This window comes from Botrytis byssoidea (genome assembly GCF_014898295.1).
Source record: "Botrytis byssoidea strain MUCL 94 chromosome Unknown BBYS_011, whole genome shotgun sequence".
In the NCBI taxonomy this organism is placed as follows: Eukaryota; Fungi; Ascomycota; class Leotiomycetes; order Helotiales; family Sclerotiniaceae; genus Botrytis; species Botrytis byssoidea.
In genome coordinates this window covers 943,879-967,970 of record NW_024065852.1, presented here as the reverse complement: position 1 = coordinate 967,970, position 24,092 = coordinate 943,879, and the positions used below count along the sequence as shown (strand labels likewise).

General features: G+C 43.5%; 10 protein-coding genes across 10 annotated transcripts; 6 read left to right on the top strand and 4 right to left on the bottom strand.

The window, feature by feature from the left end:
- Positions 1-2,527: 2,527 nt before the first annotated feature.
- Positions 2,528-3,250, bottom strand: EAE97_006330 (uncharacterized protein; the record flags this gene model as incomplete). Its single annotated transcript, XM_038876843.1, has 4 exons — positions 2,528-2,802; positions 2,827-2,920; positions 2,987-3,203; positions 3,234-3,250. 4 exons carry the CDS (start codon positions 3,248-3,250, stop codon positions 2,528-2,530), a joined length of 603 nt encoding a protein of 200 aa, XP_038732550.1.
- Positions 3,251-5,572: 2,322 nt separating this feature from the next.
- Positions 5,573-7,299, top strand: EAE97_006329 (uncharacterized protein; the record flags this gene model as incomplete). Its single annotated transcript, XM_038876842.1, has 4 exons — positions 5,573-5,647; positions 5,751-5,880; positions 6,016-6,166; positions 6,218-7,299. The coding sequence occupies 4 exons, from the start codon at positions 5,573-5,575 to the stop codon at positions 6,981-6,983; spliced, it is 1,122 nt and encodes a 373-aa protein (XP_038732549.1). The 3' UTR covers positions 6,984-7,299.
- A 661-nt stretch (positions 7,300-7,960) lies between these two features.
- Positions 7,961-8,773, bottom strand: EAE97_006328 (uncharacterized protein; the record flags this gene model as incomplete). Its single annotated transcript, XM_038876841.1, has 1 exon — positions 7,961-8,773. The coding sequence occupies one exon, from the start codon at positions 8,771-8,773 to the stop codon at positions 7,961-7,963; it is 813 nt and encodes a 270-aa protein (XP_038732548.1).
- A 2,573-nt stretch (positions 8,774-11,346) lies between these two features.
- Positions 11,347-11,727, top strand: EAE97_006327 (uncharacterized protein; the record flags this gene model as incomplete). The annotated part of the gene is made up of 1 exon (XM_038876840.1): positions 11,347-11,727. One exon carries the CDS (start codon positions 11,347-11,349, stop codon positions 11,725-11,727), a length of 381 nt encoding a protein of 126 aa, XP_038732547.1.
- Positions 11,728-12,342: 615 nt separating this feature from the next.
- EAE97_006326 (uncharacterized protein) lies at positions 12,343-12,981 on the bottom strand (the record flags this gene model as incomplete). The annotated part of the gene is made up of 1 exon (XM_038876839.1): positions 12,343-12,981. One exon carries the CDS (start codon positions 12,979-12,981, stop codon positions 12,343-12,345), a length of 639 nt encoding a protein of 212 aa, XP_038732546.1.
- Positions 12,982-13,186: 205 nt separating this feature from the next.
- Positions 13,187-14,197, top strand: EAE97_006325 (uncharacterized protein; the record flags this gene model as incomplete). The annotated part of the gene is made up of 5 exons (XM_038876838.1): positions 13,187-13,189; positions 13,246-13,701; positions 13,771-13,854; positions 13,907-14,133; positions 14,182-14,197. The coding sequence occupies 5 exons, from the start codon at positions 13,187-13,189 to the stop codon at positions 14,195-14,197; spliced, it is 786 nt and encodes a 261-aa protein (XP_038732545.1).
- A 373-nt stretch (positions 14,198-14,570) lies between these two features.
- EAE97_006324 (uncharacterized protein) lies at positions 14,571-15,883 on the top strand (the record flags this gene model as incomplete). Its single annotated transcript, XM_038876837.1, has 2 exons — positions 14,571-14,818; positions 15,028-15,883. The coding sequence occupies 2 exons, from the start codon at positions 14,571-14,573 to the stop codon at positions 15,881-15,883; spliced, it is 1,104 nt and encodes a 367-aa protein (XP_038732544.1).
- Positions 15,884-16,107: 224 nt separating this feature from the next.
- Positions 16,108-17,022, bottom strand: EAE97_006323 (uncharacterized protein; the record flags this gene model as incomplete). The annotated part of the gene is made up of 4 exons (XM_038876836.1): positions 16,108-16,130; positions 16,181-16,403; positions 16,463-16,917; positions 16,989-17,022. The coding sequence occupies 4 exons, from the start codon at positions 17,020-17,022 to the stop codon at positions 16,108-16,110; spliced, it is 735 nt and encodes a 244-aa protein (XP_038732543.1).
- A 205-nt stretch (positions 17,023-17,227) lies between these two features.
- EAE97_006322 (uncharacterized protein) lies at positions 17,228-19,224 on the top strand (the record flags this gene model as incomplete). Its single annotated transcript, XM_038876835.1, has 3 exons — positions 17,228-17,835; positions 17,883-18,768; positions 18,821-19,224. The coding sequence occupies 3 exons, from the start codon at positions 17,228-17,230 to the stop codon at positions 18,959-18,961; spliced, it is 1,635 nt and encodes a 544-aa protein (XP_038732542.1). The 3' UTR covers positions 18,962-19,224.
- A 178-nt stretch (positions 19,225-19,402) lies between these two features.
- On the top strand, positions 19,403-22,723 carry EAE97_006321 (uncharacterized protein). The gene is made up of 12 exons (XM_038876834.1): positions 19,403-19,739; positions 19,810-20,448; positions 20,619-20,632; positions 20,745-20,821; positions 20,916-21,014; positions 21,174-21,211; positions 21,276-21,309; positions 21,369-21,382; positions 21,500-21,527; positions 21,625-21,641; positions 21,916-21,980; positions 22,314-22,723. Exons 1-12 carry the CDS (start codon positions 19,632-19,634, stop codon positions 22,345-22,347), a joined length of 1,167 nt encoding a protein of 388 aa, XP_038732541.1. The 5' UTR covers positions 19,403-19,631; the 3' UTR covers positions 22,348-22,723.
- The last annotated feature ends 1,369 nt before the right edge of the window (positions 22,724-24,092 follow it).

Genomic DNA, 24,092 nt, shown 5'->3' with positions numbered 1-24,092 from the left:
TCTCATCCTCCCGAATCGCCACCCCCCATTATCCATTGCATTCAAAAACACAAATGCCAACCCTTCCAATGCCTCATTCTTAACCCCCAAACCCTACATTCATAATTTCCTCGATATTACCACACAGACCAAACACGGTATTGTTCTTAAACTACTCGCGCACGTTCTCTTTTTCTCTCTGACACTAAAACGAGATCCCCCTAGTCAGGTTGTTAGCAAGGTATATACTACCTACTCTGTACAAGCAAAGTTATGTAAATGGCAAACAAACGAATATAACTGGACACCTATGGTAAAATGAACGAGGACGAAAAAACATATCTCCACATCCTATTCCGCCAATCACAGACGTCTCTCGTTTTCGTGAACGGAATATTCGCTAGTTTCATGTATATAGATGAAAATCCCCTGGTAATAATGTGGGGAGCAGCTATTATTCACGAGTGAACGAGTATGGTTTGCTTACATCTCTGTATGTAAGCTCACATCTATCAAGGTATCTCTCTCTATGGAGAAATAAACCTCCCTTTAAGTGGAGCGCTCGAAATCGATATCTCAAATCTCAAGTCTCTTAGATAGAAATAGGCGCCTCACTCGGAGAATAAAATGGGAAGCCTCTCCTCCCTTATTTAAAATTTTCGTCCGATCTATAATGTGATGTGCATCTATGCGTCAGGATATCGCAAAAGTTTACCGCTTCAAGTCTAGTTGTCAGATTTAGGGTTATGGGGACCTTTTCTTCACCGACGGAACGTAATATACCTGAAGCGTGATGTACCCCAGGATTCAGGGGTGGCGACGAAATTAGACGTCTGACAGTCAGGAGATTTGGGTGCTTTTTCCAGAAGGGTTTCTCCCAGGCCCAGCATCGTGTCCCACTGTTCAACGGTACATGTGGGTGATCGTATGGTATGCGGGTGATGTGATGGGTTGGTTTATCGTATGCTGGACATTCATCCTTGCGATGCTGGGTGGATCGGAGTGCGATATGAAATAACAGATCGGACTCTGAACCACAGAGCCACCCATCTTAAAGTTAAACTTAAAGAGCATGCGTCATGTCTATGCAGGTATTATGCTCGTACGAAAAGATGATGTCTAATTTTTCTGAAACAGTCGTCGATGGCGAAATTGGGAAGCCGTGGATCTGAGATCTGTCTGAGATGGAATTTCGGTTCATGGCTGTGAGGCGTTGGAATCAGGGGTGTGAGATATGCCGAGCTATGTAGCACGGTTGCGTTGGAGATTTGACGTTGCCGCACTTACCATATGTCCCTCAGTTGGTTCATTGCAAGAGGGGTTTCGTGAAGTGTTAGTCAAGGCCTCATTACCTCCGTGAGGCAATTCCTCAGATTCTACAGCCTTCCAACACCACACGCGGGAATCCGAATTTGGACCTTTTCACCCGGAAACCGCGGTCCGGCCGGTCGGAAATGTTGACATGGCCCCATTATGCTGCGGAAGGCGGACGACATCCACACATATCGCCGAGGGATGTTCAAGTCTGTAGTAAATCTATTCATTCTTATATATGAGAGGAGAAAGCATATGGAATGCTACATGTGCTATAGAGAGTAGTCTTCCCTCTATTTGGCGATCCGCTGTAGAGGTGAGGAAGTCAAGCGACATACTCTAGACTTAAGTGCCACACACAATATAAAGAAAAGCTCGTGCTTGCTCAACAACCTGCTCGAATAGTAGTTTATTCTCATGGCATGCTAAAATATTTTCCGGGCCTCATCTTCAGCTCGGGAGGAGGTCATCGATGTGCTCAATATCAAGCTTGGGTTTCGGTCCAGTTTTCATGAAGCAATGGCAGTGCCTCTGGCAGTTTAGCAATGAGAGTAAATTTGCTCGAGATGGGTCTACCTGACCTCTCAGATAACATGATGCTATTCACTGATCAGTAGCCAATGTCACATATGATATAACGCAAAGATCTATTCACGCCTATTTACCCCTTTGTATTGACAAAATGTGGTTTCTTTGCTCACTATTAAGAAGTGAACTCGGAACATTATATGGACAGATTCCTCTATTCGTTTATGATATGAGAATACGGAACCTGATTGAGATACTAAGTTGCGCTCCAGACTACTTACCCTCGGCCATGAACTCTGTTGCCAGATCCGCAATTGCATATAATGAAGTATCAGGGTGTCCTCCTAATAGAGCTGAAAATATGCTCACGTTTATGACTTTTCATCTTCGAACACTCTTTCGCATATGTATTGATTTCGAGCACTCTCCTTATTACACAAATTCAAGCCATATGAAAATAGGGATTTCGAATAATACAAATCTGATCTTCGATCTTTTTATCACTACCTTCCACGATCAAAGTTTCTAGTCCTGAAGAAGAACTAACCTCGGTTTCTACAATGTCTTGAATTGTAGTCCAAGTGGGGCATTGCAGTAGTCAACGAGTTCCATGTGCTAAAATTGCGCGGTCGGTTGCTATAAAAAGGTAATTCTTGGTATGTGTTGGAAGAAGATTGAGTGATGCAGATGACGGTTCAAGAGAACCTCAAGGTGTCGGAAGTATAAGCATGACTGAGGTTCCAACGAAGCTACCATCAACGGGTACGCTAGGTGCAAGTGAGTTGTGTAATATCATAATTTGAATGTATATCCTACAAGCTTCACCCAATCTCATGACGTCTAGAAGTTCTCTATCTTCAGGAAGAGCTTTCTCGAGGGTCTTGATAGGCAAAGCTGTGTTGAAAAACCAATCGATACACATAAGGTTAGTCTTCAAAACTGCAACACCCGAAAGTTCAAATGCCCAAGAGAAAGCCCACGCTTTGAATTACGCAGCGTAGACACTTGGAAAAATGCAAAGTGTTAAGGAGATTTTGGCCAACTGCTGGTAAATCCAGAACAACTGTAATGAACTAGCGAAAAAGCATTGAAGCTGATCCTACTCCAAAAAGTTAAAGCAATAATAGCGAGCCTCTAGCACCAGCAGAGATCATAATCTCTTTACGAGCCTCAACTCGACGATCATCCGCACCACGACACTAGTAGCACGTAACTTCTGGGTAGGGGTTTTCTCGAATAATATACGGTATACAATAGTTTCGGTCGTAATACAAACATCAGAAAGGTCAAATACCAGGTGGAACGACTGACGAACACTGCCGTTGGAGTTTTCCATGAACTTTGGTAAATCAGCAAGTTCGCCAGTTTTTATTGGAATATGCCTTACATGCACTAATGCCAATTACCTTCACGGGACAATCTGAACCATGCTGATTCGAATTTAATATTGCATCATGGACTAATTCGCTCATCCGAAAGAAATGTAGTAGAAAACCTTCGTAACACCACCGATCATCCCATATAGCAAGAGTCCAATTGTTGTAATCCCTTCCGCCACCGCGAACCCACCCACCATCATGGAGGAGCACGCTTCAGCCACCCAATGTTTTTCCTGCAAGAAGTGTAACAACGCGGTTATCAAGTGCAGGATCAGATGCTGTCTTATAACCCTAACTAATTTCAGATCCATGAAGAACCATCCCTCTCTTAAGCAAACTCTTCAAGGTTGCATTTGATGTAGAATCCACTCAGCTTCGAACACAAGGATGGAGGGCGACGGACCTGAACTCTCTGCGAGGCGACTGGTAAGCACACAGCCTGCAAGACTGCCACCGATAATAATGCAATTTGATTCTGTAGGGTAATCATAATTCAGAATTTATGATAAGACACGACGAATTACTAGCTGAAGAAGAAACAGAGGGCTCGTGAAAGTGTATAAAGCATATCTCAGCTAGACCTTGGGAAGCTCAAGATTTGACGCATGTGATCATCCTCGGTAAGCAATGGGGTATTATTACCCCCCTTTGAGGTTGCTGCTGAGGCTACAAAGACGATTCCCATCCTGCAGTTGTAAATTGATGTCAATTCTATTGATACAAACAGTTGGTCTTACTATCCAATCTGCATGAATACTCTGAGCATGAAACGATTCGATACCATAGGGTTTCTTAATTCCTCGAGTTATGTTTGTTGACGAATACTAGCTAGTCTTCATGTATCTTTCACGAAGTGAATTACAATAGCCATATTTGCCCCAGCTCACTGCATTGTCTGCACAATGTGCGTGAAAAGGGTCAATGAAGGTAAGTCTGGTTTGATCATCCAAGTAGACCTTGAATCCATCCCTTGGGCAAATATGTTTAGTAGTATATTTGATAGCTCTTGTAACTCCAGACAGACGGTTGGAATAAGCTTCACCTCGAGGTCTATGAAAGCCTGGGACGAATAGGATATCCACTACATGACACTACCCCCACCCCCCCTTTTCCGTATTTGCACGTGATTCGCCCCCAAAACTTCGAGAAAAAAATATCAAAAGTGCCAAAAGTACAAAAGTACTCGCATGAGATCAGAACTCTCTGACGGGGAGTCGAACCCCGGTCTCCCGCGCTTTGTCAGATGATGACAAGCGGAAATCATGACCGTTAGACCATCAAAGATGTTGTTATTGTTGAGGAGAGACAGTTTTTTTGAATATATGTTCCACTGAATGTGGGGCAGATGTGAGAAAAGACCATGACTAGTGCGTTCAAACCCCGCCACGATAATCTGCCAAGGCTCAGAGAGATGTTGGTTATTATCGCCGAAGAGATTAAATAAGATGTAAAGAAGAATGAACCTACAAGTAGTTCTAGAGCGGCTAACCTGGAATTGCAGTGCTGATGGTAAAAGGTAATAACAATCTGGCCAAAAACAGCTTGCCCTAAGTGGTCACAATACGTAACAGGGACCCGGATCATTGAGTGCAGCTCAAACAGATGTTCAGCATTAACAGTGCTGGCTCCAAGATATTGAAGATAATATACAATATGCACTTCTCGAGAGACATCGACATGGCCACAAACAAAAATGCCGGGAAGCGATGGGTTGCATTGACTCCTGGGTTCAAAAGATGGCGAGTTCCAGGACAGTGGCCGCATTCTCTGAGTGTAGATGTACATATTGTAGGCCAAACATCAAGTCTTTGAACTCAAAGTTGTATTGCGAGAGGGTCAACAGGAGGAAGCCGCACGAGACTTGATTATAGTCTCATCCATATCCAGAATTTGGTTCCTTGAGATCATCATCACGGTCAAGAGATGCAGTCTTCAGTACATGTCGATGGTAATATAATTGAGTGTATCAAATCGTGATTTGGAATTTATACTAGGAAGTCAAAGTAGAAACATGAATAGCAAAACTTGTTATGACAATGACAATCCTGATGATCGTCCTTCAAGAATCATATGTAATATCTCGACATTAATATACTGACGATAAGTGATTGTTAGGTGGTGGAAGTAAACAAACTTGCTGATCAAAAAGGTCCCCGCCATTACATTTGAGAGAACAATATGACGCTAGCGCGTATTCGGATTGGCTCGTACAGCTCGACTGCGAGAGCTTATCGTGGCCTCAGGCCTTATCAACGAAATTCGCTAAACGAATTTCTCCCACAAGTTTTTTTCGAACAAAATTAAGTTCGAAGAACATCAACACCTTTCCGACAACCAACGACAACCACGACACAGGTCATCAATTCGTCGAGATGGCTTCCAGACCTACCGTTTCCGTTTTGTCTGCCGATGGCAAGGCCACCGGCACCACTATCCCCCTCCCAAAGGTACGAATACCTCGATGCGAAATATTCAACATCAATTTGGTGGAATTTGACTATTAAATATGGAACGTTTGGGGGATTGAAACTGACGGCAATTGAAAAATAGGTCTTCACCTCCCCAATCAGACCTGATATCGTTCAGACCGTCCACACTGGAATGGCCAAGAACAAGCGTCAACCATACGCTGTGAGCGAGAAGGCTGGTCACCAAACCTCTGCTGAGTCCTGGGGTACCGGTTAGTGCAAACTTTTGTTAAATTATGGACGATTTGGGCAATGGATAGAGTTGGGAGGAATGCGCGCGAAAATTTGAAGGGCAATTTTTTTTACATTGGTAAGAAGGGTTCAAGCTAACTGTCGTATCTACTCAGGTCGTGCTGTTGCCCGTATTCCTCGTGTCTCTGGTGGCGGAACCCACCGTGCTGGTCAAGCTGCTTTCGGTAACATGTGCAGATCTGGACGCATGTTCGCTCCTACAAAGGTCTGGAGAAAGTGGCACCAAAAGATCAACCTTGGACAAAAGTGAGAATTTGCTTTTCAAAAATTTCCCAGGCTTTGACTAATTTTCTACAGGCGATTCGCAACCGTTTCTGCCCTCGCTGCCTCCGGTGTCCCAGCTCTCCTCTTCGCCCGTGGTCACCAAATCTCCGAAGTCGCTGAAGTTCCTCTCGTTATCAACTCCGAGGTCTTCGAGGGTGCTAAGATCGCACGCACTTCCGCCGCTGCTGGTCTCCTCAAGACTGTCGGTGCTTTGGCCGATGTTGAGAAGGTCAAGGGATCCCGAAAGCTCCGTGCCGGTAAGGGTAAACTCAGAGGCCGCCGTCACAGACAAAGACGTGGACCTCTCGTTGTCTATGACGGAAATGCTGACGGAAAGGAACTTGTCCGTGCTTTCCGCAACCTCCCAGGTGTAGAGACCTGTGATGTTTTCTCCTTGAACTTGTTGCAATTGGCACCAGGTGGACATCTCGGACGTTTCATCATCTGGTCTTCATCTGCCTTCAAGGCTCTTGACAACATCTACGGTACCACCACCGCCCCATCTGCCCTCAAGAAGGACTTCCTCCTCCCATCCAACGTTGTCTCCCAAGCCGATATTGGACGTCTCATCAACTCCTCCGAATTGCAATCCGTTATCCGTGCTGCTAGAGGATCCGCTCTCACCAAGCGTGCTGGTGTTCAAAAGAAGAACCCATTGCTCAACAAGCAAGTTCTCTTGAGATTGAACCCATACGCTGCCGGATACTCCAAGGAGAAGATCGGTACCAAGGGATTGGATGCCGGTAAGCCAGAGCGTATTAACAAGACTCAATACGCTCAAGTCTTGAAGGAAGATTAAGCGTTTGTATTTCTGTTTTCAAATTTTCAACGAGGGATGGGACATTGTAGGCGCTTATGATAGCTTGATGGCTTCAAGCGGGGTCAACATAAGTAATAAAAAATATTACGAATGCCTGAATTAAAATAATGACACCTTTATTCCTCTTGGCTGACACTTCTATTGTGATACATGTAATTACTACTGTCAAACACCGCTGTCAAAATATTTGTTAGCAAGCGCACAGGAACATGTGATCGAGAAATTCTTCTTCTGTGACTTTCCTAAACTTCTACGCAAGTGGGACTGATATTTCAATTAAGAACGAGGGCTATTAGAGCCATATGCTAGCAGCCGGCGCTCCATCTGAAACAAAACTCCGAGTGTCCTTATACAGTCTCCCTCACCTATCGTGAATCCCTCCCCTTCCTCCCATCTTCACCCTCTCTTTCTCCAAGAATTTCTCTTCCAATTAATCTTCTCCTTCGCCCTGAGTGAGCACGCAAATCTTGGTATCACTTTCCTACTTCCCGTTTTGTCTTTATGAGCAAATATCATAGGCAGATAAATAGGAAATTGTATGTAGTCTATAATCAAATTGGGCCAATCTATTCCTCTTCTCTTCCTATTCACTAAGCTCGTCGTATCCACTGACTCTACTGCAATCTATTCATGAGACACAAGCCACACTCTCTGTCACAAGTACTTAGGTATGTTCTATCACTGTAGATACTGAATTCAATAATTGCTTCTGTCATAATGATCTATTAAAAGAGTTGGGTTTGTGTGTGGAAAAGGCCCTTTAGTTGGCATATACTGCATCTCCTCATGATCCAGAGAATTATTTCATATCGCTCTCTGGATCTATGAAATCGCACCACTCAGACCCTAAGGAACGATGCCTGTAGATGCTTTAACTTCACCACTCTTGTTCCTTTCCTACTCTCTATTCCATCAACTATATTTCGAAAATATAAACTCCTTGGAACTAGTTTCTCCTACTTCGAATATGTCTCCGCATCCGCACTGTCCTGTTTTGCCTTGGCCTGTATCGCTCCAAACCTTGACAAAATTGCTCTTTCTCTCCAATCTTCTGCGATTGTTTCGCTGTGGTTACTTTCGGCTGGTTGAAAGTTATCTTCTATGTAGCTTTCTTCGCAACTCTGACCGACTCTTTTGACTGCTTGAAGAAGTTTATCATCAATTGTTGAAGTCAACGCCGATGCTTTCAGTGTAGCGTGTCCTCGACAGGTGGTTAATTCTGTCCTATCATCAATTTGATTTAGAACTTTTCGAATTCCTTCCAGCCATTGTTTGAATAGTGGGAGAAATCTTTGGAGCATTTGCCTAGCATAAAGCGTTCCATGGTATTCCACGATACTCTTCACTCGGAATATCCCACCACATCGTTCGTCCATTTTCAACAAAACTTGAACTTCGTCCTGAGAAATGCCAAATAGAGCTTCGAAAATCAGAACAAAGTTCAAGTCCTTACACTTTGTGACTTGCTTGATTGATATTGGCAGATCAAGTCTGTGGGCATTCCTATTTCGAGACTCTGCGATCCACGGCCACAACTTCATCCCAAAATCCTTCCTTTCCTTTTGCGATAGTCTGGAAAGAAATTGTTCGGCCTTGAGAAACTCTCCCATATTTAATTCCTGTCTTTCCTCATCCCATGTTGTCCACATTTTCTCAGAGTCCTGTATCCATTCCTCAGCCATTGCCATCACTTTCTCAGAATTCTGTACGAATGTCTTATGCATTGTTCTCGTTTTTGCATATTCCTCTTCGTCTAGGTCGGGCAACATTTTATTTTGACAATCGTAGGGCTTTCAAATGTTGGTAAAGATTGGTTCACCAGAGTGTTTGTCAATATGTTTATCCCATTCTTCGGCTGGAAGGAGTATCTGTTCTCGATACTTAAGGGGTAAAGTTCGCTTCGAATTGTTCTGAAATAGTTATTAGTATGGGGTCAGTATGTAATAGAATTCAACAAACGATTGTGAATGGCAATGTGCCAAAAATGACAGAGATTAGAGTGAGATGTACCTTGGTTGGTATCTTACTATCCACATTAATAGTAGTAAAGAACTTCGTAGTCGAAAGAGAAGCTCCTAGACGGGATGGTTGGTGAGGATTCTGGATACTCCATTTTGACAATTTTTACTGAGAGACGAAATTGCGGAAACGATGCATTTTCGAATAGGATGGACAGTCAAAGATGGACGCGAATAGTTTTGTTCGTATTTATGTTTCCGTCAAACTCCCAGCTTTGATAATTGTTGCCGTACGGAGAATTACAAGCCAGATTGGATTCTAACCATTCACCCGTATGAATCTTTGAAATTCTTTGAAAGCATGTTAATGATTCATTTACTACTTACTGCTAATTCACTATGAGATATTGTTCTAGGCACCTACCCACCCGTGAGAATAAGTAAAATTCGAATCTTGAACTTGTTTTTAATATGCCATTCATAAGACGTACAAATCGGAGTTCATTGAAACGACGGCTAGGAATGCAGTGGGAACCTTTCTCTTTGTGCACATACACCCGGCCTCGGCCACTCTTGTAAATACTCGCCCTTATGCCACAGATTCGTCCGTTCCTTGGAACCACGTCTGGCTCTTCGGAGTCTCTGAACATTGTTGGCCCCACCTCAACTGGCGGGGGAGGAGTCACTCAAAAGGGCTTTTTGACTCTTGTACATATGAATTGCTTCCTGCGGCATCAATTAGGTCCATAGCCCTCGGGAGGTTCCCAGGGTCGGCCTTATGCTGACTCGCTGGACGTTAATAAATAGTACTACTACTACTACAAACCGGAGTTGTCATTGTCCAATGGATACCTGAGAAATAACCATACGGTGGCAGGGATGCATATGCGGTACAATGCGGGGTGCAGGGTGCAGGAGGGGTTTGATGAACCCAAGTCTGTGTACTTTATAATCACGTGGCAGTTCACGAAAAGCATGATCGGGCTTATTTGCATGACTTGCTGTTGGAGGTAGAGAGCATCATGACCCTAAAGGCTGGCGATATTGAGGAACCCCGCAACTTTTGCCCCTTATATAGAAGATCTGTGGCATTCACAAAGCTCCTTTGTGCCCGCGGGGTACCGGTATATGCACTTGGACTATGTCCTGCTCTTCATACCATTGCATCCACATCCCTTCACATCAGCGTTTTTCAGATATTTCTATATTTCATAATCCGTGAGAAAATTGAATTCCTCATCCGCCTCCATGATTTTCCTTCAGAAAATACTGATTCTAACACAATACCGACTTAGTGGTAATCCTATTTAGCATCCTGACCTGCATAAGCATACTAGTAAGCCACGTCTACTTCATCTGCGTCCGCCAAGCTCAAAATGTTTCTAACACCCAACTCGTATGCAGTTCTCCCTTCCGTCTCAAAGGTTCTTTCTGCGCTCTAATATTTTGCTGTTTGGTAACGTGCTCCATGGATTTCCAGCGGTTTTCTCAGAAAGTGTACAATTATCGTATATAACTAAGGCAATCTACAAATAATTTACTATACAAATAACCGATCGAGAGTGTTGCCCCAGAGGTATCCACAAGACTCATTGCCTGCTCTGCAGATGCCCATTGCGCAGCCTATTCACGGAAGCATTAATACCTAAATTCAAATTCGTGTCTTAGCATTGTATAGTTAAAGGAGAACCACTTCGGTTACAGCTTTTCATCACACATTATCAAGCGTGATATGAATAGCGTCTTCAACAAACTTCGAAAGTTCTGAAATTACTGTTTCGAATCGCTTCCACAAAAGCACAAGAGCACTTATCGCCATCCTCGCCAGGTTGTTAGCGCAATTCTCAGGATCTTTATTAGGAAAATTAGACTCGTGTGTGGATATTTTGCCATGGGAGTTGGAAGTATGCCTTGTGTATTTGCATGATAAACGAATACCTCCGACATATTTCCCCAACAACCGTAGATATTGCTATGAGTGCGCAAAATTTAGAGCATCTAGACTAGGTCGGTAGACCATACTTTTCCATTCCAGAGTCAATGTTCATTTCTTTGTCCGTAAGTGAATCTTGTTCTCACCACAAAGGAAGTGAAGAGAAGCACTGAACAATGCATTGTCTCTTGTGGGACAAAAAAGCGAATAAAGAATGTAAAGGAACATACAGAACAGTCCAAAATGTTCATCAAATGTAGGAGTATTGCCAGAACAACTCAATGGGGATTCCTATAAATGCAGTCTTATTATCTAACATATGTCTCTCTATCCACTTCGGTTCAAACTCATCAACACTACAACATCAAATCTTCCAGCAACGCCTACCAAAGCTTCAGCATCATCTTTAGCATCATTCTTCATAATAGGATAGATCCAATCAACCAGCAAGATGTGTATTCACAAGCGTATGATCTTCATTCAGTGCGGCCACACCCGCTGGGGCAGTGAAGTAAAAGCCTGTAACCAAAAACTTGCCTTTGACACATCGCCAACCACATCCATTGATTGCGACACAATGTATTCTCACCCAATGCATACTGTCAAAATCACCGAGGTGTGCAAGTCGTGTGAGATCAAGAGAAGTAATACAGATAGAACCGCCGAAAAGTTGAAGCAGGCGTTGAAAGACATCAGAGAAAGTGTCGCGAGAATGGAGAAGATGCAAAAAGTAGTTGAGACTGAAGAGACAGCAGAGGTTGAGACCGCAAAGAAAGCAGAAGTTGACACTGATGATGGTGAAGATTTGGCGGCCTTGGAATCATGGGATTGAGAGATCTCTAGTAGGTTAGAGAATCATGGGATTCAGTTAGATCGCTGGCAGATCTTGTAAGATAGAAGAGAAGGATCGGTAACCACCGTAAGCCCAATGTCTTGCCGAGCAATACAAATTACATTGAAAACAACCCTAAGAAGAATCCAGAATATTAACAATGCAGATAGATATGAAAGTGAATAGCGAGTAGTCCTGAATGTAAAGAACGCATTGATACAGACTGAAAATATTACTAATTCGCTTTTTTTATGTAGAGAGAATTGTTTTGATATGAGAATGGAAAGGCCCACCCAGGTGACTTCACATGTGCTCTGCCTAATGTAGGCCATATTTTGTGCATCGACCACACTGCTGAAGATATTGGTGTATGTTTTCTTTTGGGATCTACTTCCGCTGATCCAGAATCTTTTTGATATAGTACATTGATCCCATCCCAACATATAGAACAGGCTGTGTTACTAATGACAACAGCTTGCGACGCATATCTGCAATATACTTGCAGAATGATCCCACATTGGCCCTCCTTCAATCCTGAACCCATTCAAACTCTGGTCTTAGTTTCAATTCCATACAACCGAAGAGAGTGCATAATCTTAATAACACAGATTGAATTTAACCCTCAATTTCCTCCACTGTCTTGACTTTAAGCTCGGCAATTCTCAATATAGTGTACTTGTGCTTGCTCTTGACGGTCTTTGTTTTTCTGTTTCTCCTTTTCGTCTTCTCCTTGATCCTCATTGGTTCGGCTTCGGTGCCCATAACTCTCGCTCTGCATTCAAATATCCTCTCATCAAGATAAGGCGTTCCTTTTAACGTGTAATCTCTTGATCCAATACTTGAAGCAGTATTAAGGCGGAGAACATCGCCAGGGACCACGCCGGGCATACGGAACGGAAGTCGTACTGTATCTCCTACAGTGACAAGGTATGGTCGACTGTAAATGTGTGTGGTTATGAAGTGCGATTGTTGGGCAGTGAGGAGAGGAAGCATTTCCTTGGCTGAGGGAGAAAGCGATAGTGGGGTGAAGCTGGGGGAGGGCGCGACCGGTGCCGAAGATACGATTGAGGGGTTCTCTGGCTTTACAGATGCTGCGGATAATGGACTAGCATGGCTGTTCTCGATGGGTGATTCGACATGTTGTGTTGTAGAGTTGAAGAACCGTGCTCGGCTTGGTAAAAGGAAGGTGGGTGGAAGCGTTACACTTGGTATCCGTATGTCCAATAAGGACTTTCTCATCGTTCTACTGAACATCTTGAGGTCGAGAACGTCGTATAGTCGATCAAGTCTTTGATATCTGAATTCTACATTGTTGAACTTGCTGAAGCTTAAAATTTGATGACTAAGCGTGGTTTTTATTTTTGCGCTAAGAAATTTGTTATCGATAATCATGAGCCTCGACATAACAATTTTTTTGAGCTCGTAAAATTCCACAATCACCTCATCATAATAATTCATCATGGTACGTCTGGAGCTGTTGATCAAAACTGGAAAATACTAATTGATCATTAATAATAGCCTCAAAACGAGTATATGGAAAGATGGCGCAAGCTACATGGTCGCCGCCTCGACCACGAAGAGAGATCGAGAAAGAAGGCAGCAAGAGAAGGTCATAAAGCATCTGATGATGCCCAGAAACTGACTGGTCTACGTGCGAAATTGTATCAACAGAAGAGGCGTCATGAGAAGATTCAAATGAAGAAGCAAATCAAGGCTCACGAAGAACGAAATGTGAAATCTTCTGCGCCAAACGAACCTTCGACCAAACCCTTGCCACAATATTTACTCGATCGATCGAACCCTACCAATGCTAAGGCTTTGTCGAGCGCAATCAAGAACAAGAGGGCAGAAAAGGCTGCTAAATTTAGTGTGCCTTTACCTAAAGTCAGAGGTATCGCTGAGGAGGAAATGTTCAAGGTGGTGAAGACTGGAAAGAAGACCGCGAAGAAGAGCTGGAAGCGTATGATTACGAAGGTATGCATTCTGATCCATTGATGGGTAGCAATCCAATACGTGACGATATGCTGATGTTGGTTCTTTTAGCCAACTTTCGTTGGTCCCGACTTCACAAGAAGACCTGTGAAGTATGAACGATTCATTAGACCTATGGGTTTACGTTACAAAAAGGTATGTCTTCCTACTGCGCTCAGCCTGACACGGAGATTCTAATTATGCGCAGGCAAACGTCACTCACCCAGAGCTCGGTGTGACTGTACAGCTACCTATCATCAGCGTCAAGAAGAACCCACAGAACCCGATGTACACTCAATTGGGTGTTCTCACTCGGGGTACTATCGTTGAGGTCAACGTTTCTGATTTGGGTCTGGTTACAGCTGGAGGAAAGGTTGTTTGGGGTAGATGGGCACAGATTACTAACAATCCTGAAAACGACGGATGTGTTAACGCGTAAGTTTATGTCCATCCAGAAGAGTTTACAGAAACTAACTCTTTCAGTGTCCTTCTCGTCTAAGAACTTTCTTCTTTCATTGAATCTGCATTCACGCAAGGTGTTTAGGCGTTGTAAAAACGGAAATGAAGAAAAGACTAGTGTGATCGCTTTCAAATTTAGATGAAGGAGGCTGGCTGTACGCTGTTTGGTCAGCCAAAGCCAAGTAAAGTTGACATTATAATAAGAATTTATTTTCAAATGATTTTAACATCAAACATAACTCACTTTATCAATAAATTATGTGATAGATCATGTGACTGTTGACATCAGGATTTAACGCGTAACCACTTTAGGCAACCAAGGTAAGCCCTGGAGGCCTTTTTGATATCCCGGACATAACTCACGAGGCATTTTGTCAATCTTGAACTCAATCTTCATCCCAACATACAACAATATGTCGTTAACGCCAGCACAAATTGAGGCAAGGGAGCTTCTAGCACCTATCAAATTCCACCAGATTTTCAAACTACCGGCAACAGAAAAGCACGCAGAGCTCAAGGTATCCTATGCCATTGCAGGACCATCAGATGAGAATGCGCCGACTATTCTCTTTGTTGTGGGAATGCTAGGTATCAGATGGCTGGCATTCTCCTTTGATCATGTAGCGATGGAAGAAGGAGTGAGAATGATTTTTATTGACAGGTGGGTGGCATTGCCCTTTATGTTGCAGGGTGTTTGTGTATCATCTGATTCTGGCTGCGCTCACCGTACCCTCGTTTCCAATCTAATATTCCGAGTGTGGATGTGCCTGGTGGCTTGTAGATATTCAGTCGCAATATCAGTCAATTGAAGAATTCAATAATGCCATGTCTATGAAGCTACAAGATTTATCCAAACTAACAACTCCCTAGACCTGGTTTCGGGGGCTCTACCTCCGTTCCACTTCAAGACCGGTTGCCCATATATCTTGAGACTGTTCCTCTTCTCCTCAAGCACCTGAACATTGAGCATGTTTCTCTTGCGAGCCATAGTGCCGGGACTATATACGCTCTCAACATCATTGCTACTCTCCCTCATATAATTTGTCCGAAACGCCCTAGGATCACTCTGCTTTCTCCTTGGGTCCATCAAAACTTGTCATCGACAACCTTTCTTCAGATTGCTTCAAAGCTTCCCAATACTATGATCAATCACTGGGGCGCGGTTATGAATTTTGTTCTGAACAGTGCTACGCCAATGATAGCAAGTTCAGGGTCGGTCTTTTCTACTTTAAAATCTGCTTTTTCTGCTGCGGCAACTGGGGCTGCAACCCAAGTGGTTGCCGAACAGAAGGTTCGAGAGGCGTACGGTGTATCGAAAGAGACAAAAAAAGAGATGGATAGTCTAATTTTCAAGTGGGCATTTTTGGAAGATACGACAGGCCTAAATGATGAGGCTCGATTGTGTTTGAAGAAAACAGATGACTGTAACTGGAATGCTTGCGAAGACTACGAAGAAATGGTTAAGAACTTGGTAGAATTGTGGACTCAAAGAGTTGAAAGGAATCAAAGTGCCCGGCTGGATGTCAAAATTTACTTTGCTGAAGAGGACATAATGATTGGTGAGAAGGGAAAGGAATACTTCCGAAATTGTTGGACTAGCGAGAATTGGACTGCGAACATCGCAGTGGACTGTGAACAGTTGAAGGGCACAGATCATGATAGTGTCTTGGACCCTCTCAGGAGTCTACGGGAGATTGCAAAAGCAGCAAGGCAGACATTAGATTGAAGGGCAAATTCTGACCCATACGATAAGTGACACTTTCACCCGGCGTTGACAGGGAGTGTGGGCGCTATAGGCATTGTATGAATTCGTATGCACATATCATTGGATTTTGAAATATATTAATGCATGGGAGGAAATGTGTTCGTCGACTATGGCACAGGTGTATTTTATTGAAAACATAATAGAGTAAAGAAACGTTCAATGGCCCATGTCCTTTCTCTAATCTATTAAGCCTTGGATGCAACAATCTCTGTAGCTGGGTTAGTATTTGTGAATTATCAACGGTGAAAAATTACATACTCTCGACATCAGCAACACTTTGCTGTAAGATTTGTTGCAAGACCTTGGGGTTCTCGAGCTCCTTCTGGATCTTGGAAATGATGCTTTCTGAGAGTTCCTTTTGTTGGCGGATCTTAACTTGTCCCTCGTATCGAACCCATGAGTCGAGAACAGACTTGGCCTCAGCAGCGAGAGCGGTTTGTTGCTCGAGTGCGTAAGCCTTGGCCTCGAGTTGTGCAGTTTCCTGCAAGTTATGTTAGTAAGTCTTCCCCGCAATATCCCATTCTCCACAACCCATCATACCTTGGAAACCTCGAAAAGAGTCTTGGTGATATCAACAACGCTGCCCAATTGTTGGACGCTCTCAATTCTAGTCTTGACAGCCTCAGTGTGATCTGCACGGGCAGCATTCAAGATGTTCTTGATCTTGTTGACTTGGCCAGTGGCCCACTCAGAGTACAATGGTCCACCAAACTTAATGACAGATCCCCAAATGCTCAAAAGGCAGAACATAGCAACAGTTTCTTCGTTGACGACATAGTACTCGTTACTGAGAGCGTACAGGGAAACTCCTCCGGCTGCGGAAAGAATGGCAGTCTTGGAAACGAGAGAGTTGCCTGGGAGAGAGTCAAGGAGCGATTGCGCCTTCTTCTTAGGGTCCTCTGCTGGTACATTGGAGGAAGATGATCGCGAACTCGAGATCGATGTGAGGGCCGGGAGGGTACGGGAAGAAAGAGCTGGTCGAAGACGAGCGGCCCCTACGTTGTGTCAGTCAATCGCGGCCAGTAGCAATTGTGGCGTATTTCTCAAATCCACATGTGCCACATACCTAAGGCGCTTCTTGTCAATAGTCTTGATGCCATTTTGATATGAGGGGGGATATTGTACAGCAGCTCAAATTGCTTGAAAGGCTTGAGACGAGGTTCTTTCGGAATTCGCTTCCCACCTCACTTTGAAGTTTCTTATGTAAAGATGCCTGAGGACCTAACAAATATTTCGGGATTTATCTCGATAAGAGAAATAAATTTCTAGAGAATTGACAAAACTAAATTTCGTCACATAATCACAATGCCTGGCGCAACTATTGATTCGAAACGCCCTTCAAAAAGGAAGAGAGCTGTGTCGGAAAAAGGGCCTTCGAAACGCGCACGATCTGAGGATAGTGAAGAAGATCCACAGGCGCAAATTCTCCTTCTAGAGAGCGAAATCTTCGAGTCGAAGAAGCATTATAACAACATTGCAAGACTAATTGGCATTGCCCGAGATGATTCTGAAGGTGCCGATGCGTCGATCCTCGCCGCGGTATCGTTATGCCGGGTTTTCACGAAATTGATAGTAGTCGGGGGTTTGCAGAAAACCAAAGAGACTTCTGTGAAGGACGCAACTGTGGTCCAATGGCTCAAGGAAAGATATTCAGAATACAAGATTATCCTTCTTGATATGTTGAGCCAAGAAGATACCGCATTCACGGGGTTATCTCTTTGCATGAGAATGTTGAAGATTGAAGGGCAGCATCTGCGAAATGGTCAGGATTACTGTTTTCCTACCGGCCTTCTTACAGATATGGTTCAAGTTCTCATTCATCCTGGGAGTGATAATGCTGCCAGGAAAGAGTTTAGTGATAAGTTTGTTGAGGAATACGATGATATTAGATTTTACACCCTTGAAGCTATAGAGTAGGACTGCCTTCCTACTACATATTCGCAATTACTAACATTTTCAGAAAATTGGTTACAGCGTCCGAGGCTAGAAGCTTAGGCAATGATTCATTTAATACCGTCTATGAGATTTTAACATCAATATCATCAGTTCCCGAATCCAAGGACGAACTCGAAGATTTTTACATTCCCGCACCGAAGAAAAAGTCGCACGCACTTTACTCCTTAACGGAACATAAGAAGCGAGCGCAAGGAGCATGGTTAGCCGTGATGAATATGGAGATGGTAAAAGAAAGAAGAAAAATGATTCTTTCCAAAATTACCGATTGCATTGCGCCATGGTTTACCAAACCCGAACTTTTAATGGACTTCCTGACCGACTCATACAATTCTGGGGGATCAACTTCGTTGCTATCACTCTCTGGCGTCTTTTATCTCATCCAAGAGAAGAATTTAGACTACCCATCGTTCTACAGAAAGCTTTATTCGCTGCTAGACACGGGCATTCTGCATTCGAAGCATCGTTCAAGATTTTTCCGACTTTTGGATACCTTTTTATTATCAACACATTTACCAGTAGTACTTGTCGCAAGCTTCATCAAGAGGCTATCTAGACTTACGTTACACTCCCCCCCATCTGGCGTCGTTGCGGTTGTGCCGTGGATCTATAATTTATTGAAGAAGCACCCAACGTGTTTATTCATGATCCATCGAGAGACTCGAGGGGCTGAAGCGAAGAGGGTTTTAGAGGAAGAGGGGCTCTCAGATCCATTCTTGATGGATGAGGAAGATCCAATGTTGACCAATGCAATCGACAGTAGTTTGTGGGAAATTGTCACGCTGCAATCACATTATCATCCCAATGTTGCAACACTTGCCAAAATTATCTCGGAACAATTTACCAAACATTCATACAACTTGGAGGATTTCCTGGATCACTCTTACGGAAGTGTAAGTCATCATATACCTTGTGTGCATCAAATTTACTAACAACGTGATATAGATGCTTGAATCCGAGTTAGCGAAGGATGTGAAGAAGGTGCCAGTTGTTGAATATGAGATACCCAAGAGAATATTTATGAAGCATGATGCAGAAGCTGCTTTGGAAGATTCTCTACTTGTCAAGTTGTGGAACTTCAGTTAGATTCTACGAAGTTTAGTGTTCCTAATTCTACATCGAAGTATCTCCGCCCAAAGGTATCGTGAAAAAAGGCATTTCTCTACGTAATCACCGAGAACAAATTGAAGGTGGAGCAAGACTAATGAAGGGGTTCATATAAATCTCACATACAATTTCGAAGCTGGGCTTCCTCATTCAACAATAATAACGGAGAAAAGACTCCTTTTACCCCTCAAATGTCTATGCCTTCTGAAAAGTACATAAATGGCGAAGTTTATACTTTAGGTATCACAAATAATTACTTGACATTATTAAATCATCTGTACAAAGCGCTTTGAGAAAACAATCAGGTCAATAGATCAATGTGTCCTTGCGTGATAACCTTGCATAGAATACTAGTCCAAAATGCGCCCCTTTCCACGGCATAAACAATTCAAGCATAGACATTCAAGAACTCAAAAGATCTACGGCAGCGACAATCTGCTATTCTGCGACAGAATAAGCCTTGCATGCCTTGTAATTGAACATTGAATAATGAGTAATGGCTGCCATCCTTGGCAACCGTTGCGGCTGGAAAGCCACACTACATATTCATTCAGTGGTAATTTCATTCAATCATCACAAGGCTATATACGCAGACAATACTGTTTCTATTCCAAACAACAACCTCAGATCTTTGAACTAACATGACAAAATGCCTCTTCTTGATTTACTAAAGAAAAAAGATAGAACCGCAGGAAATGATGCGCATTCTCCACGCGCCGATCCAGAAGCTGGTCCAGTTTTCACATTCATGAGAAGTGTAAGCCTGCTGCTACATACAGCGTACCAGCTCATACCTCACTGCTACAACATGGCTAACATGACACAAGGATACAAATACACAAGAAGTAATATCACCACCAACTTTCTCTTCTTCGGAATCATCCCCGCAACCCTCGGTGCCAGTGAACAAACCGAATAATGAATCGCGAACCAGTCGATTGTTTGGACGGCCCAGGAGCAACTCGCGCGAATCTGGAAACTCGGGCACATCTGGCGCATCGACTTCTTCACATGTTAGTGATAGATCTACGTTGAAATCAGCGCACAATAGTAAAAGAATATCAGAACGTTTTGGTTTGCGCAAACATGAGGTAGGATCGTCGCATGTTCCCAGTGATTTACCGGAGATTACAGTGGAAGAGGCCGCCATAGGTGATAAAGATGCGGAATTACAGTGGGAGAAGAGAGCTACAATATTGGCACAGCAGAATGAGAGGTCAATAAGCAGACCAGGCTCATCTTGTGGCAGTCCACCAGGCCATAGAAATAGGAATTCTGGAGAAATTCCGAGGGCATTAAGTCCGGGAAGAAACCCTTCGGGCGTGGTTGCTAGCAGGAATGTGGATGATGATCTCCAGAAAGCTATTCGACTTCATGAGGAAGGGCACTTGGAAGAAGCAACAAAGCTATTTGAAAGATTGGCAGACCCTCATGGTGCCAATAATGCTCTTTCTCAGGTCTTATATGTAAGCTCTACTTTGTTCATTTCTATCACAATTTCACCTGACATAGACTTGGTAAAGCTTTAGCTAGCTCACCAACTCTATGAGCTTCGTTTTCTTGGACTTTGCCGGACTTGCCAACAAAGATCTCGGCCAGGGGCACACTCCGGTCCAATTGCTAATATTCAATACAGGGTCTTGCTCTCAGGTACGTCAAGACGACCCTTTATGCGGCCTACATCACGCCGCCTGATCGAGGAATCAGTCGATCTCTTCTGAATCTTGATTGTTACCATTTCGGGGTTTAACTAATAATATAGACATGGCTGGGGATGTCAAGCCAGTCCAGCCGAAGCCGTCACGTACCTTTCGGCAGCAGCATCAAATGCAGCAGCAAGTATGTACCTACCCTGAGTATCCCGTCACGTTTCACATAGGTTCTTATCTGTCATGATCTCTTATATTGGCATAGTGCTGACTTCGTGGACAAGTCGAGGAGCTTGCGCTGCAATCCGGAAAAATGAAAGGAGGAGCTGCCAAGGGGGAGCTTGTCATTGCGATTTATGAGCTAGCAAACTGCTTCAGAAATGGTGAGGACATCCCACTGAGTTGTCAGCTTTGTTTCTGGTAGCTTCCTGCCACGATTCAATTATATGGGAATGTTTTTATACACCCCTTGATCGTCAATGGCAGTATCAAAGAAATGAATTTCCTAATCAAGTAATACTGACATTTTGGGTCTTCTCTAGGCTGGGGGGTCAAAAAAGATCCAACAGCAGCTCAGAAAGTGAGTGGATTCAAATCATTGGGTCGCGGAGAAGCCCGCTTGTACATTACTAACGTCACTGTAGTACTACCAAACTGCTGCAGAACTTGGAGATACAGGTATGCATAAAGCTCTCGCGAAAACTCAATTATCAGGCCATTCACTGACATTACCGTAGATAGTATGAATGAGGTGAGCCTACCAAGTCGTCCTTCCTACTTGGAAAGCAAAAATTTGCCGACAGTCATGTCAGGCTAAAATGCTGTAGTACATAGATTTTGATCTAGGCAAACTAACTATTCATCACAGGTTGCACGATGCTACTTAGAAGGATTTGGTAAGCGTCTTCATGTCTCCCCAACAACCAAGTTCGACCTCGAGCTCGTAATCTTCGCGTTTGCCTGATCTAATATACTGACCACTGCTCTCTCCAGGCTGTAAAAAAGATAGAGTAAGTTCGCCCGTGGTTCGCCAATACTCTCCATCCATCCACTCAGACACCAGTCTCGGATCCAACAAACAACTACTGTGGCTTGCGCTGTACGCATGGTTCCCTTACGTCGCATTTTGGGCAGCAATGGGGCCACCTTCATGCAACTTCAACCGATTGCTTAACCCCTTGCAAACTCTTGAAATATTCCTAGCCAGTCATAAGATGAGGCTGATGGTTCTTTCTGGGTATGGTCTCCGTTACCATTGTTAGTACTAACTCAAATTTCTTGCAGTACCGAGCAGCGTACTATCTTCGCAAGGCCGAAAATGCGGGTGTAAAAACACTGGGCAATTCTTGGTGAGTTTTCCCTTTTCATGTTTGGACCCAGTATTTGCAGAAACCCCTTCTGGAAATTTTCCGCTCTGTATGAAGTACTTGTCTCAGCCTGGTTATTTTATGGCCTTTTTGCTTTTCGGCGGCAGTCCCGCTCCCAGTCATTTAGTGATGGTTCGTTCGTTCATTGATTTGATAAGTGGGGTACGACGATATGCGTCCACTACCTTCATGCACTTTAGAGGTACATTGGTACGGAAAATCAATTGGTTCTCATTGTCTCTTCGGCAATGTCGGTTAGAAATATACCCTTGTAAAGAGATGTTTGCTGATTTTTATTGGTTACAATGAATGTAGGATTTGGAAGGATAAATACAATCCTAAGAAGTAAAAATCCAAGTACGGAAGTTCTAGATAATGAGAACCGGGAGTGGGGTAACTCTTTGGAGATACTAGATACTTTTCTGGACGAACGACTAATGAGTTTGGTTCACGCGTTCTTACTTGTTTTGCTTCGCTAAGCTCCGGGTCGGATCGAGAGAACGAACGGTCTTTAGTTACTTTAGTTACTTCAGTTGGACTAGGGGCTTTCGCTCGTGTATTGGCCTGGTATTGGGTAATACTATTCGTTGATCTTTTATTTTCATCGAAACCGAAACGGTCACATTGGATTGGTGTCTCGGAGATCTTGACGTATTGCACGGTGTCTAAAGTGGGCTGGCTTATTTATATCTCTATTAATACTAGTTCTTCCACAAAATTTCAGCATTCATCGACTAAACCTGATTTTAACTGTTCTGTTTCTTACGCCTTGATTTATTAGGGTCTTGGCTTAGCTCGGTTTGGCTTTGGCTTTAGTTCACTTTAGTTGAGTCTTGTGCTGCAGTCAGCATTTACCTAATTAAGTAATTAAGCATGAGTACAAGTGAATTCATCAGACAACCCCAAATTAACGCAGGTCAGGTGTAGTCATGACTGAGACATACAGGAACTGGACTCGTATGCTCACGAGGTTTTCATCTAAGCAGTGTCTGTCGTGCTGAAATGCCCACAGGTGGCACAGCACAGTAAAAGGCTTTGTGTAATCCATTACGGCGGGGCGTCGAAGCATTGTAGTGGGAATTGTTTCAAGCTTCAGTTTCAGATCCTGTTGAGGTGCCTTATCTTATGCCTTATTTATTGGTATGTAGCTGGAAGTGGATTGCATACTGTATGTATGTACATGATCTACAATGGGTCTTGGCTTTTTTTCTTCTCTCTGAATTTTCTCATTCGTTCAAACATTCAAAGTATGATGTATTCGTTCGTTCTCACATGGTACCCCGGGCTCAAAAATAGGACGTTTCATCTTTTCATGTATGATGTAGAGATCCAATCCGAAGAGTCAATTCGAAAGAGTTTTCACTGGGCTATCTACGTACGCACGCGAGGCTGCGAGCGATGGGAAAGGCGTCATATACGTATGTATTTTATGTATGGCACGACAACTCAACGCCGCAGTGCAAAATGCTGGGTCGCTGCGAAAGGTGGGCTGGACGCTAAGTGCGGGAAGGATGGAGGATTTTCATAGCGTTGTTGGAGGCTTGGAAGTGGCCCGGATGTGAGAAAATGTGATATGGCAGAATGGAATATGATATTGTATGACGACAAGGCGGTGCAGTGAGCTTGAGTGCTTAAAATAGCCCCAGCAGTTTTTCTTTAAAGTTTTTCGATTACATTTTGGGCTTTTGTATCATATTGGGTGCACTAATTGTGAGAGTACTAGAACCGTCTAAATCTCGGATCGGTTCATATCTTGGGATGAATGGGGCCCGACTATGAACGAATAAGCGATTTGTGGCTGGAATACGGCACGGATGTCCGTCTACTTTCGTCTGGTCTAGCCGTTATGTTTTACATCAACAATACGTATAATTCCACGTGATTTTAAATTGAGTTGTTGAAGAATTTTCGATATTGCAGGTTTTTGTCATTTGTGATATGTGTAGGCATTCGTGAATTTTTGCATGGTGCATCTACATGATGGTCTTCGCGTTTGGATTTGCATTTGTGGCGAACTCGAAGTTGAGTTGAAGAAAAAGGGGTCTTGCATATTATGTCATGTATATGTCATGTACTGCTATGCGATGTACTGTC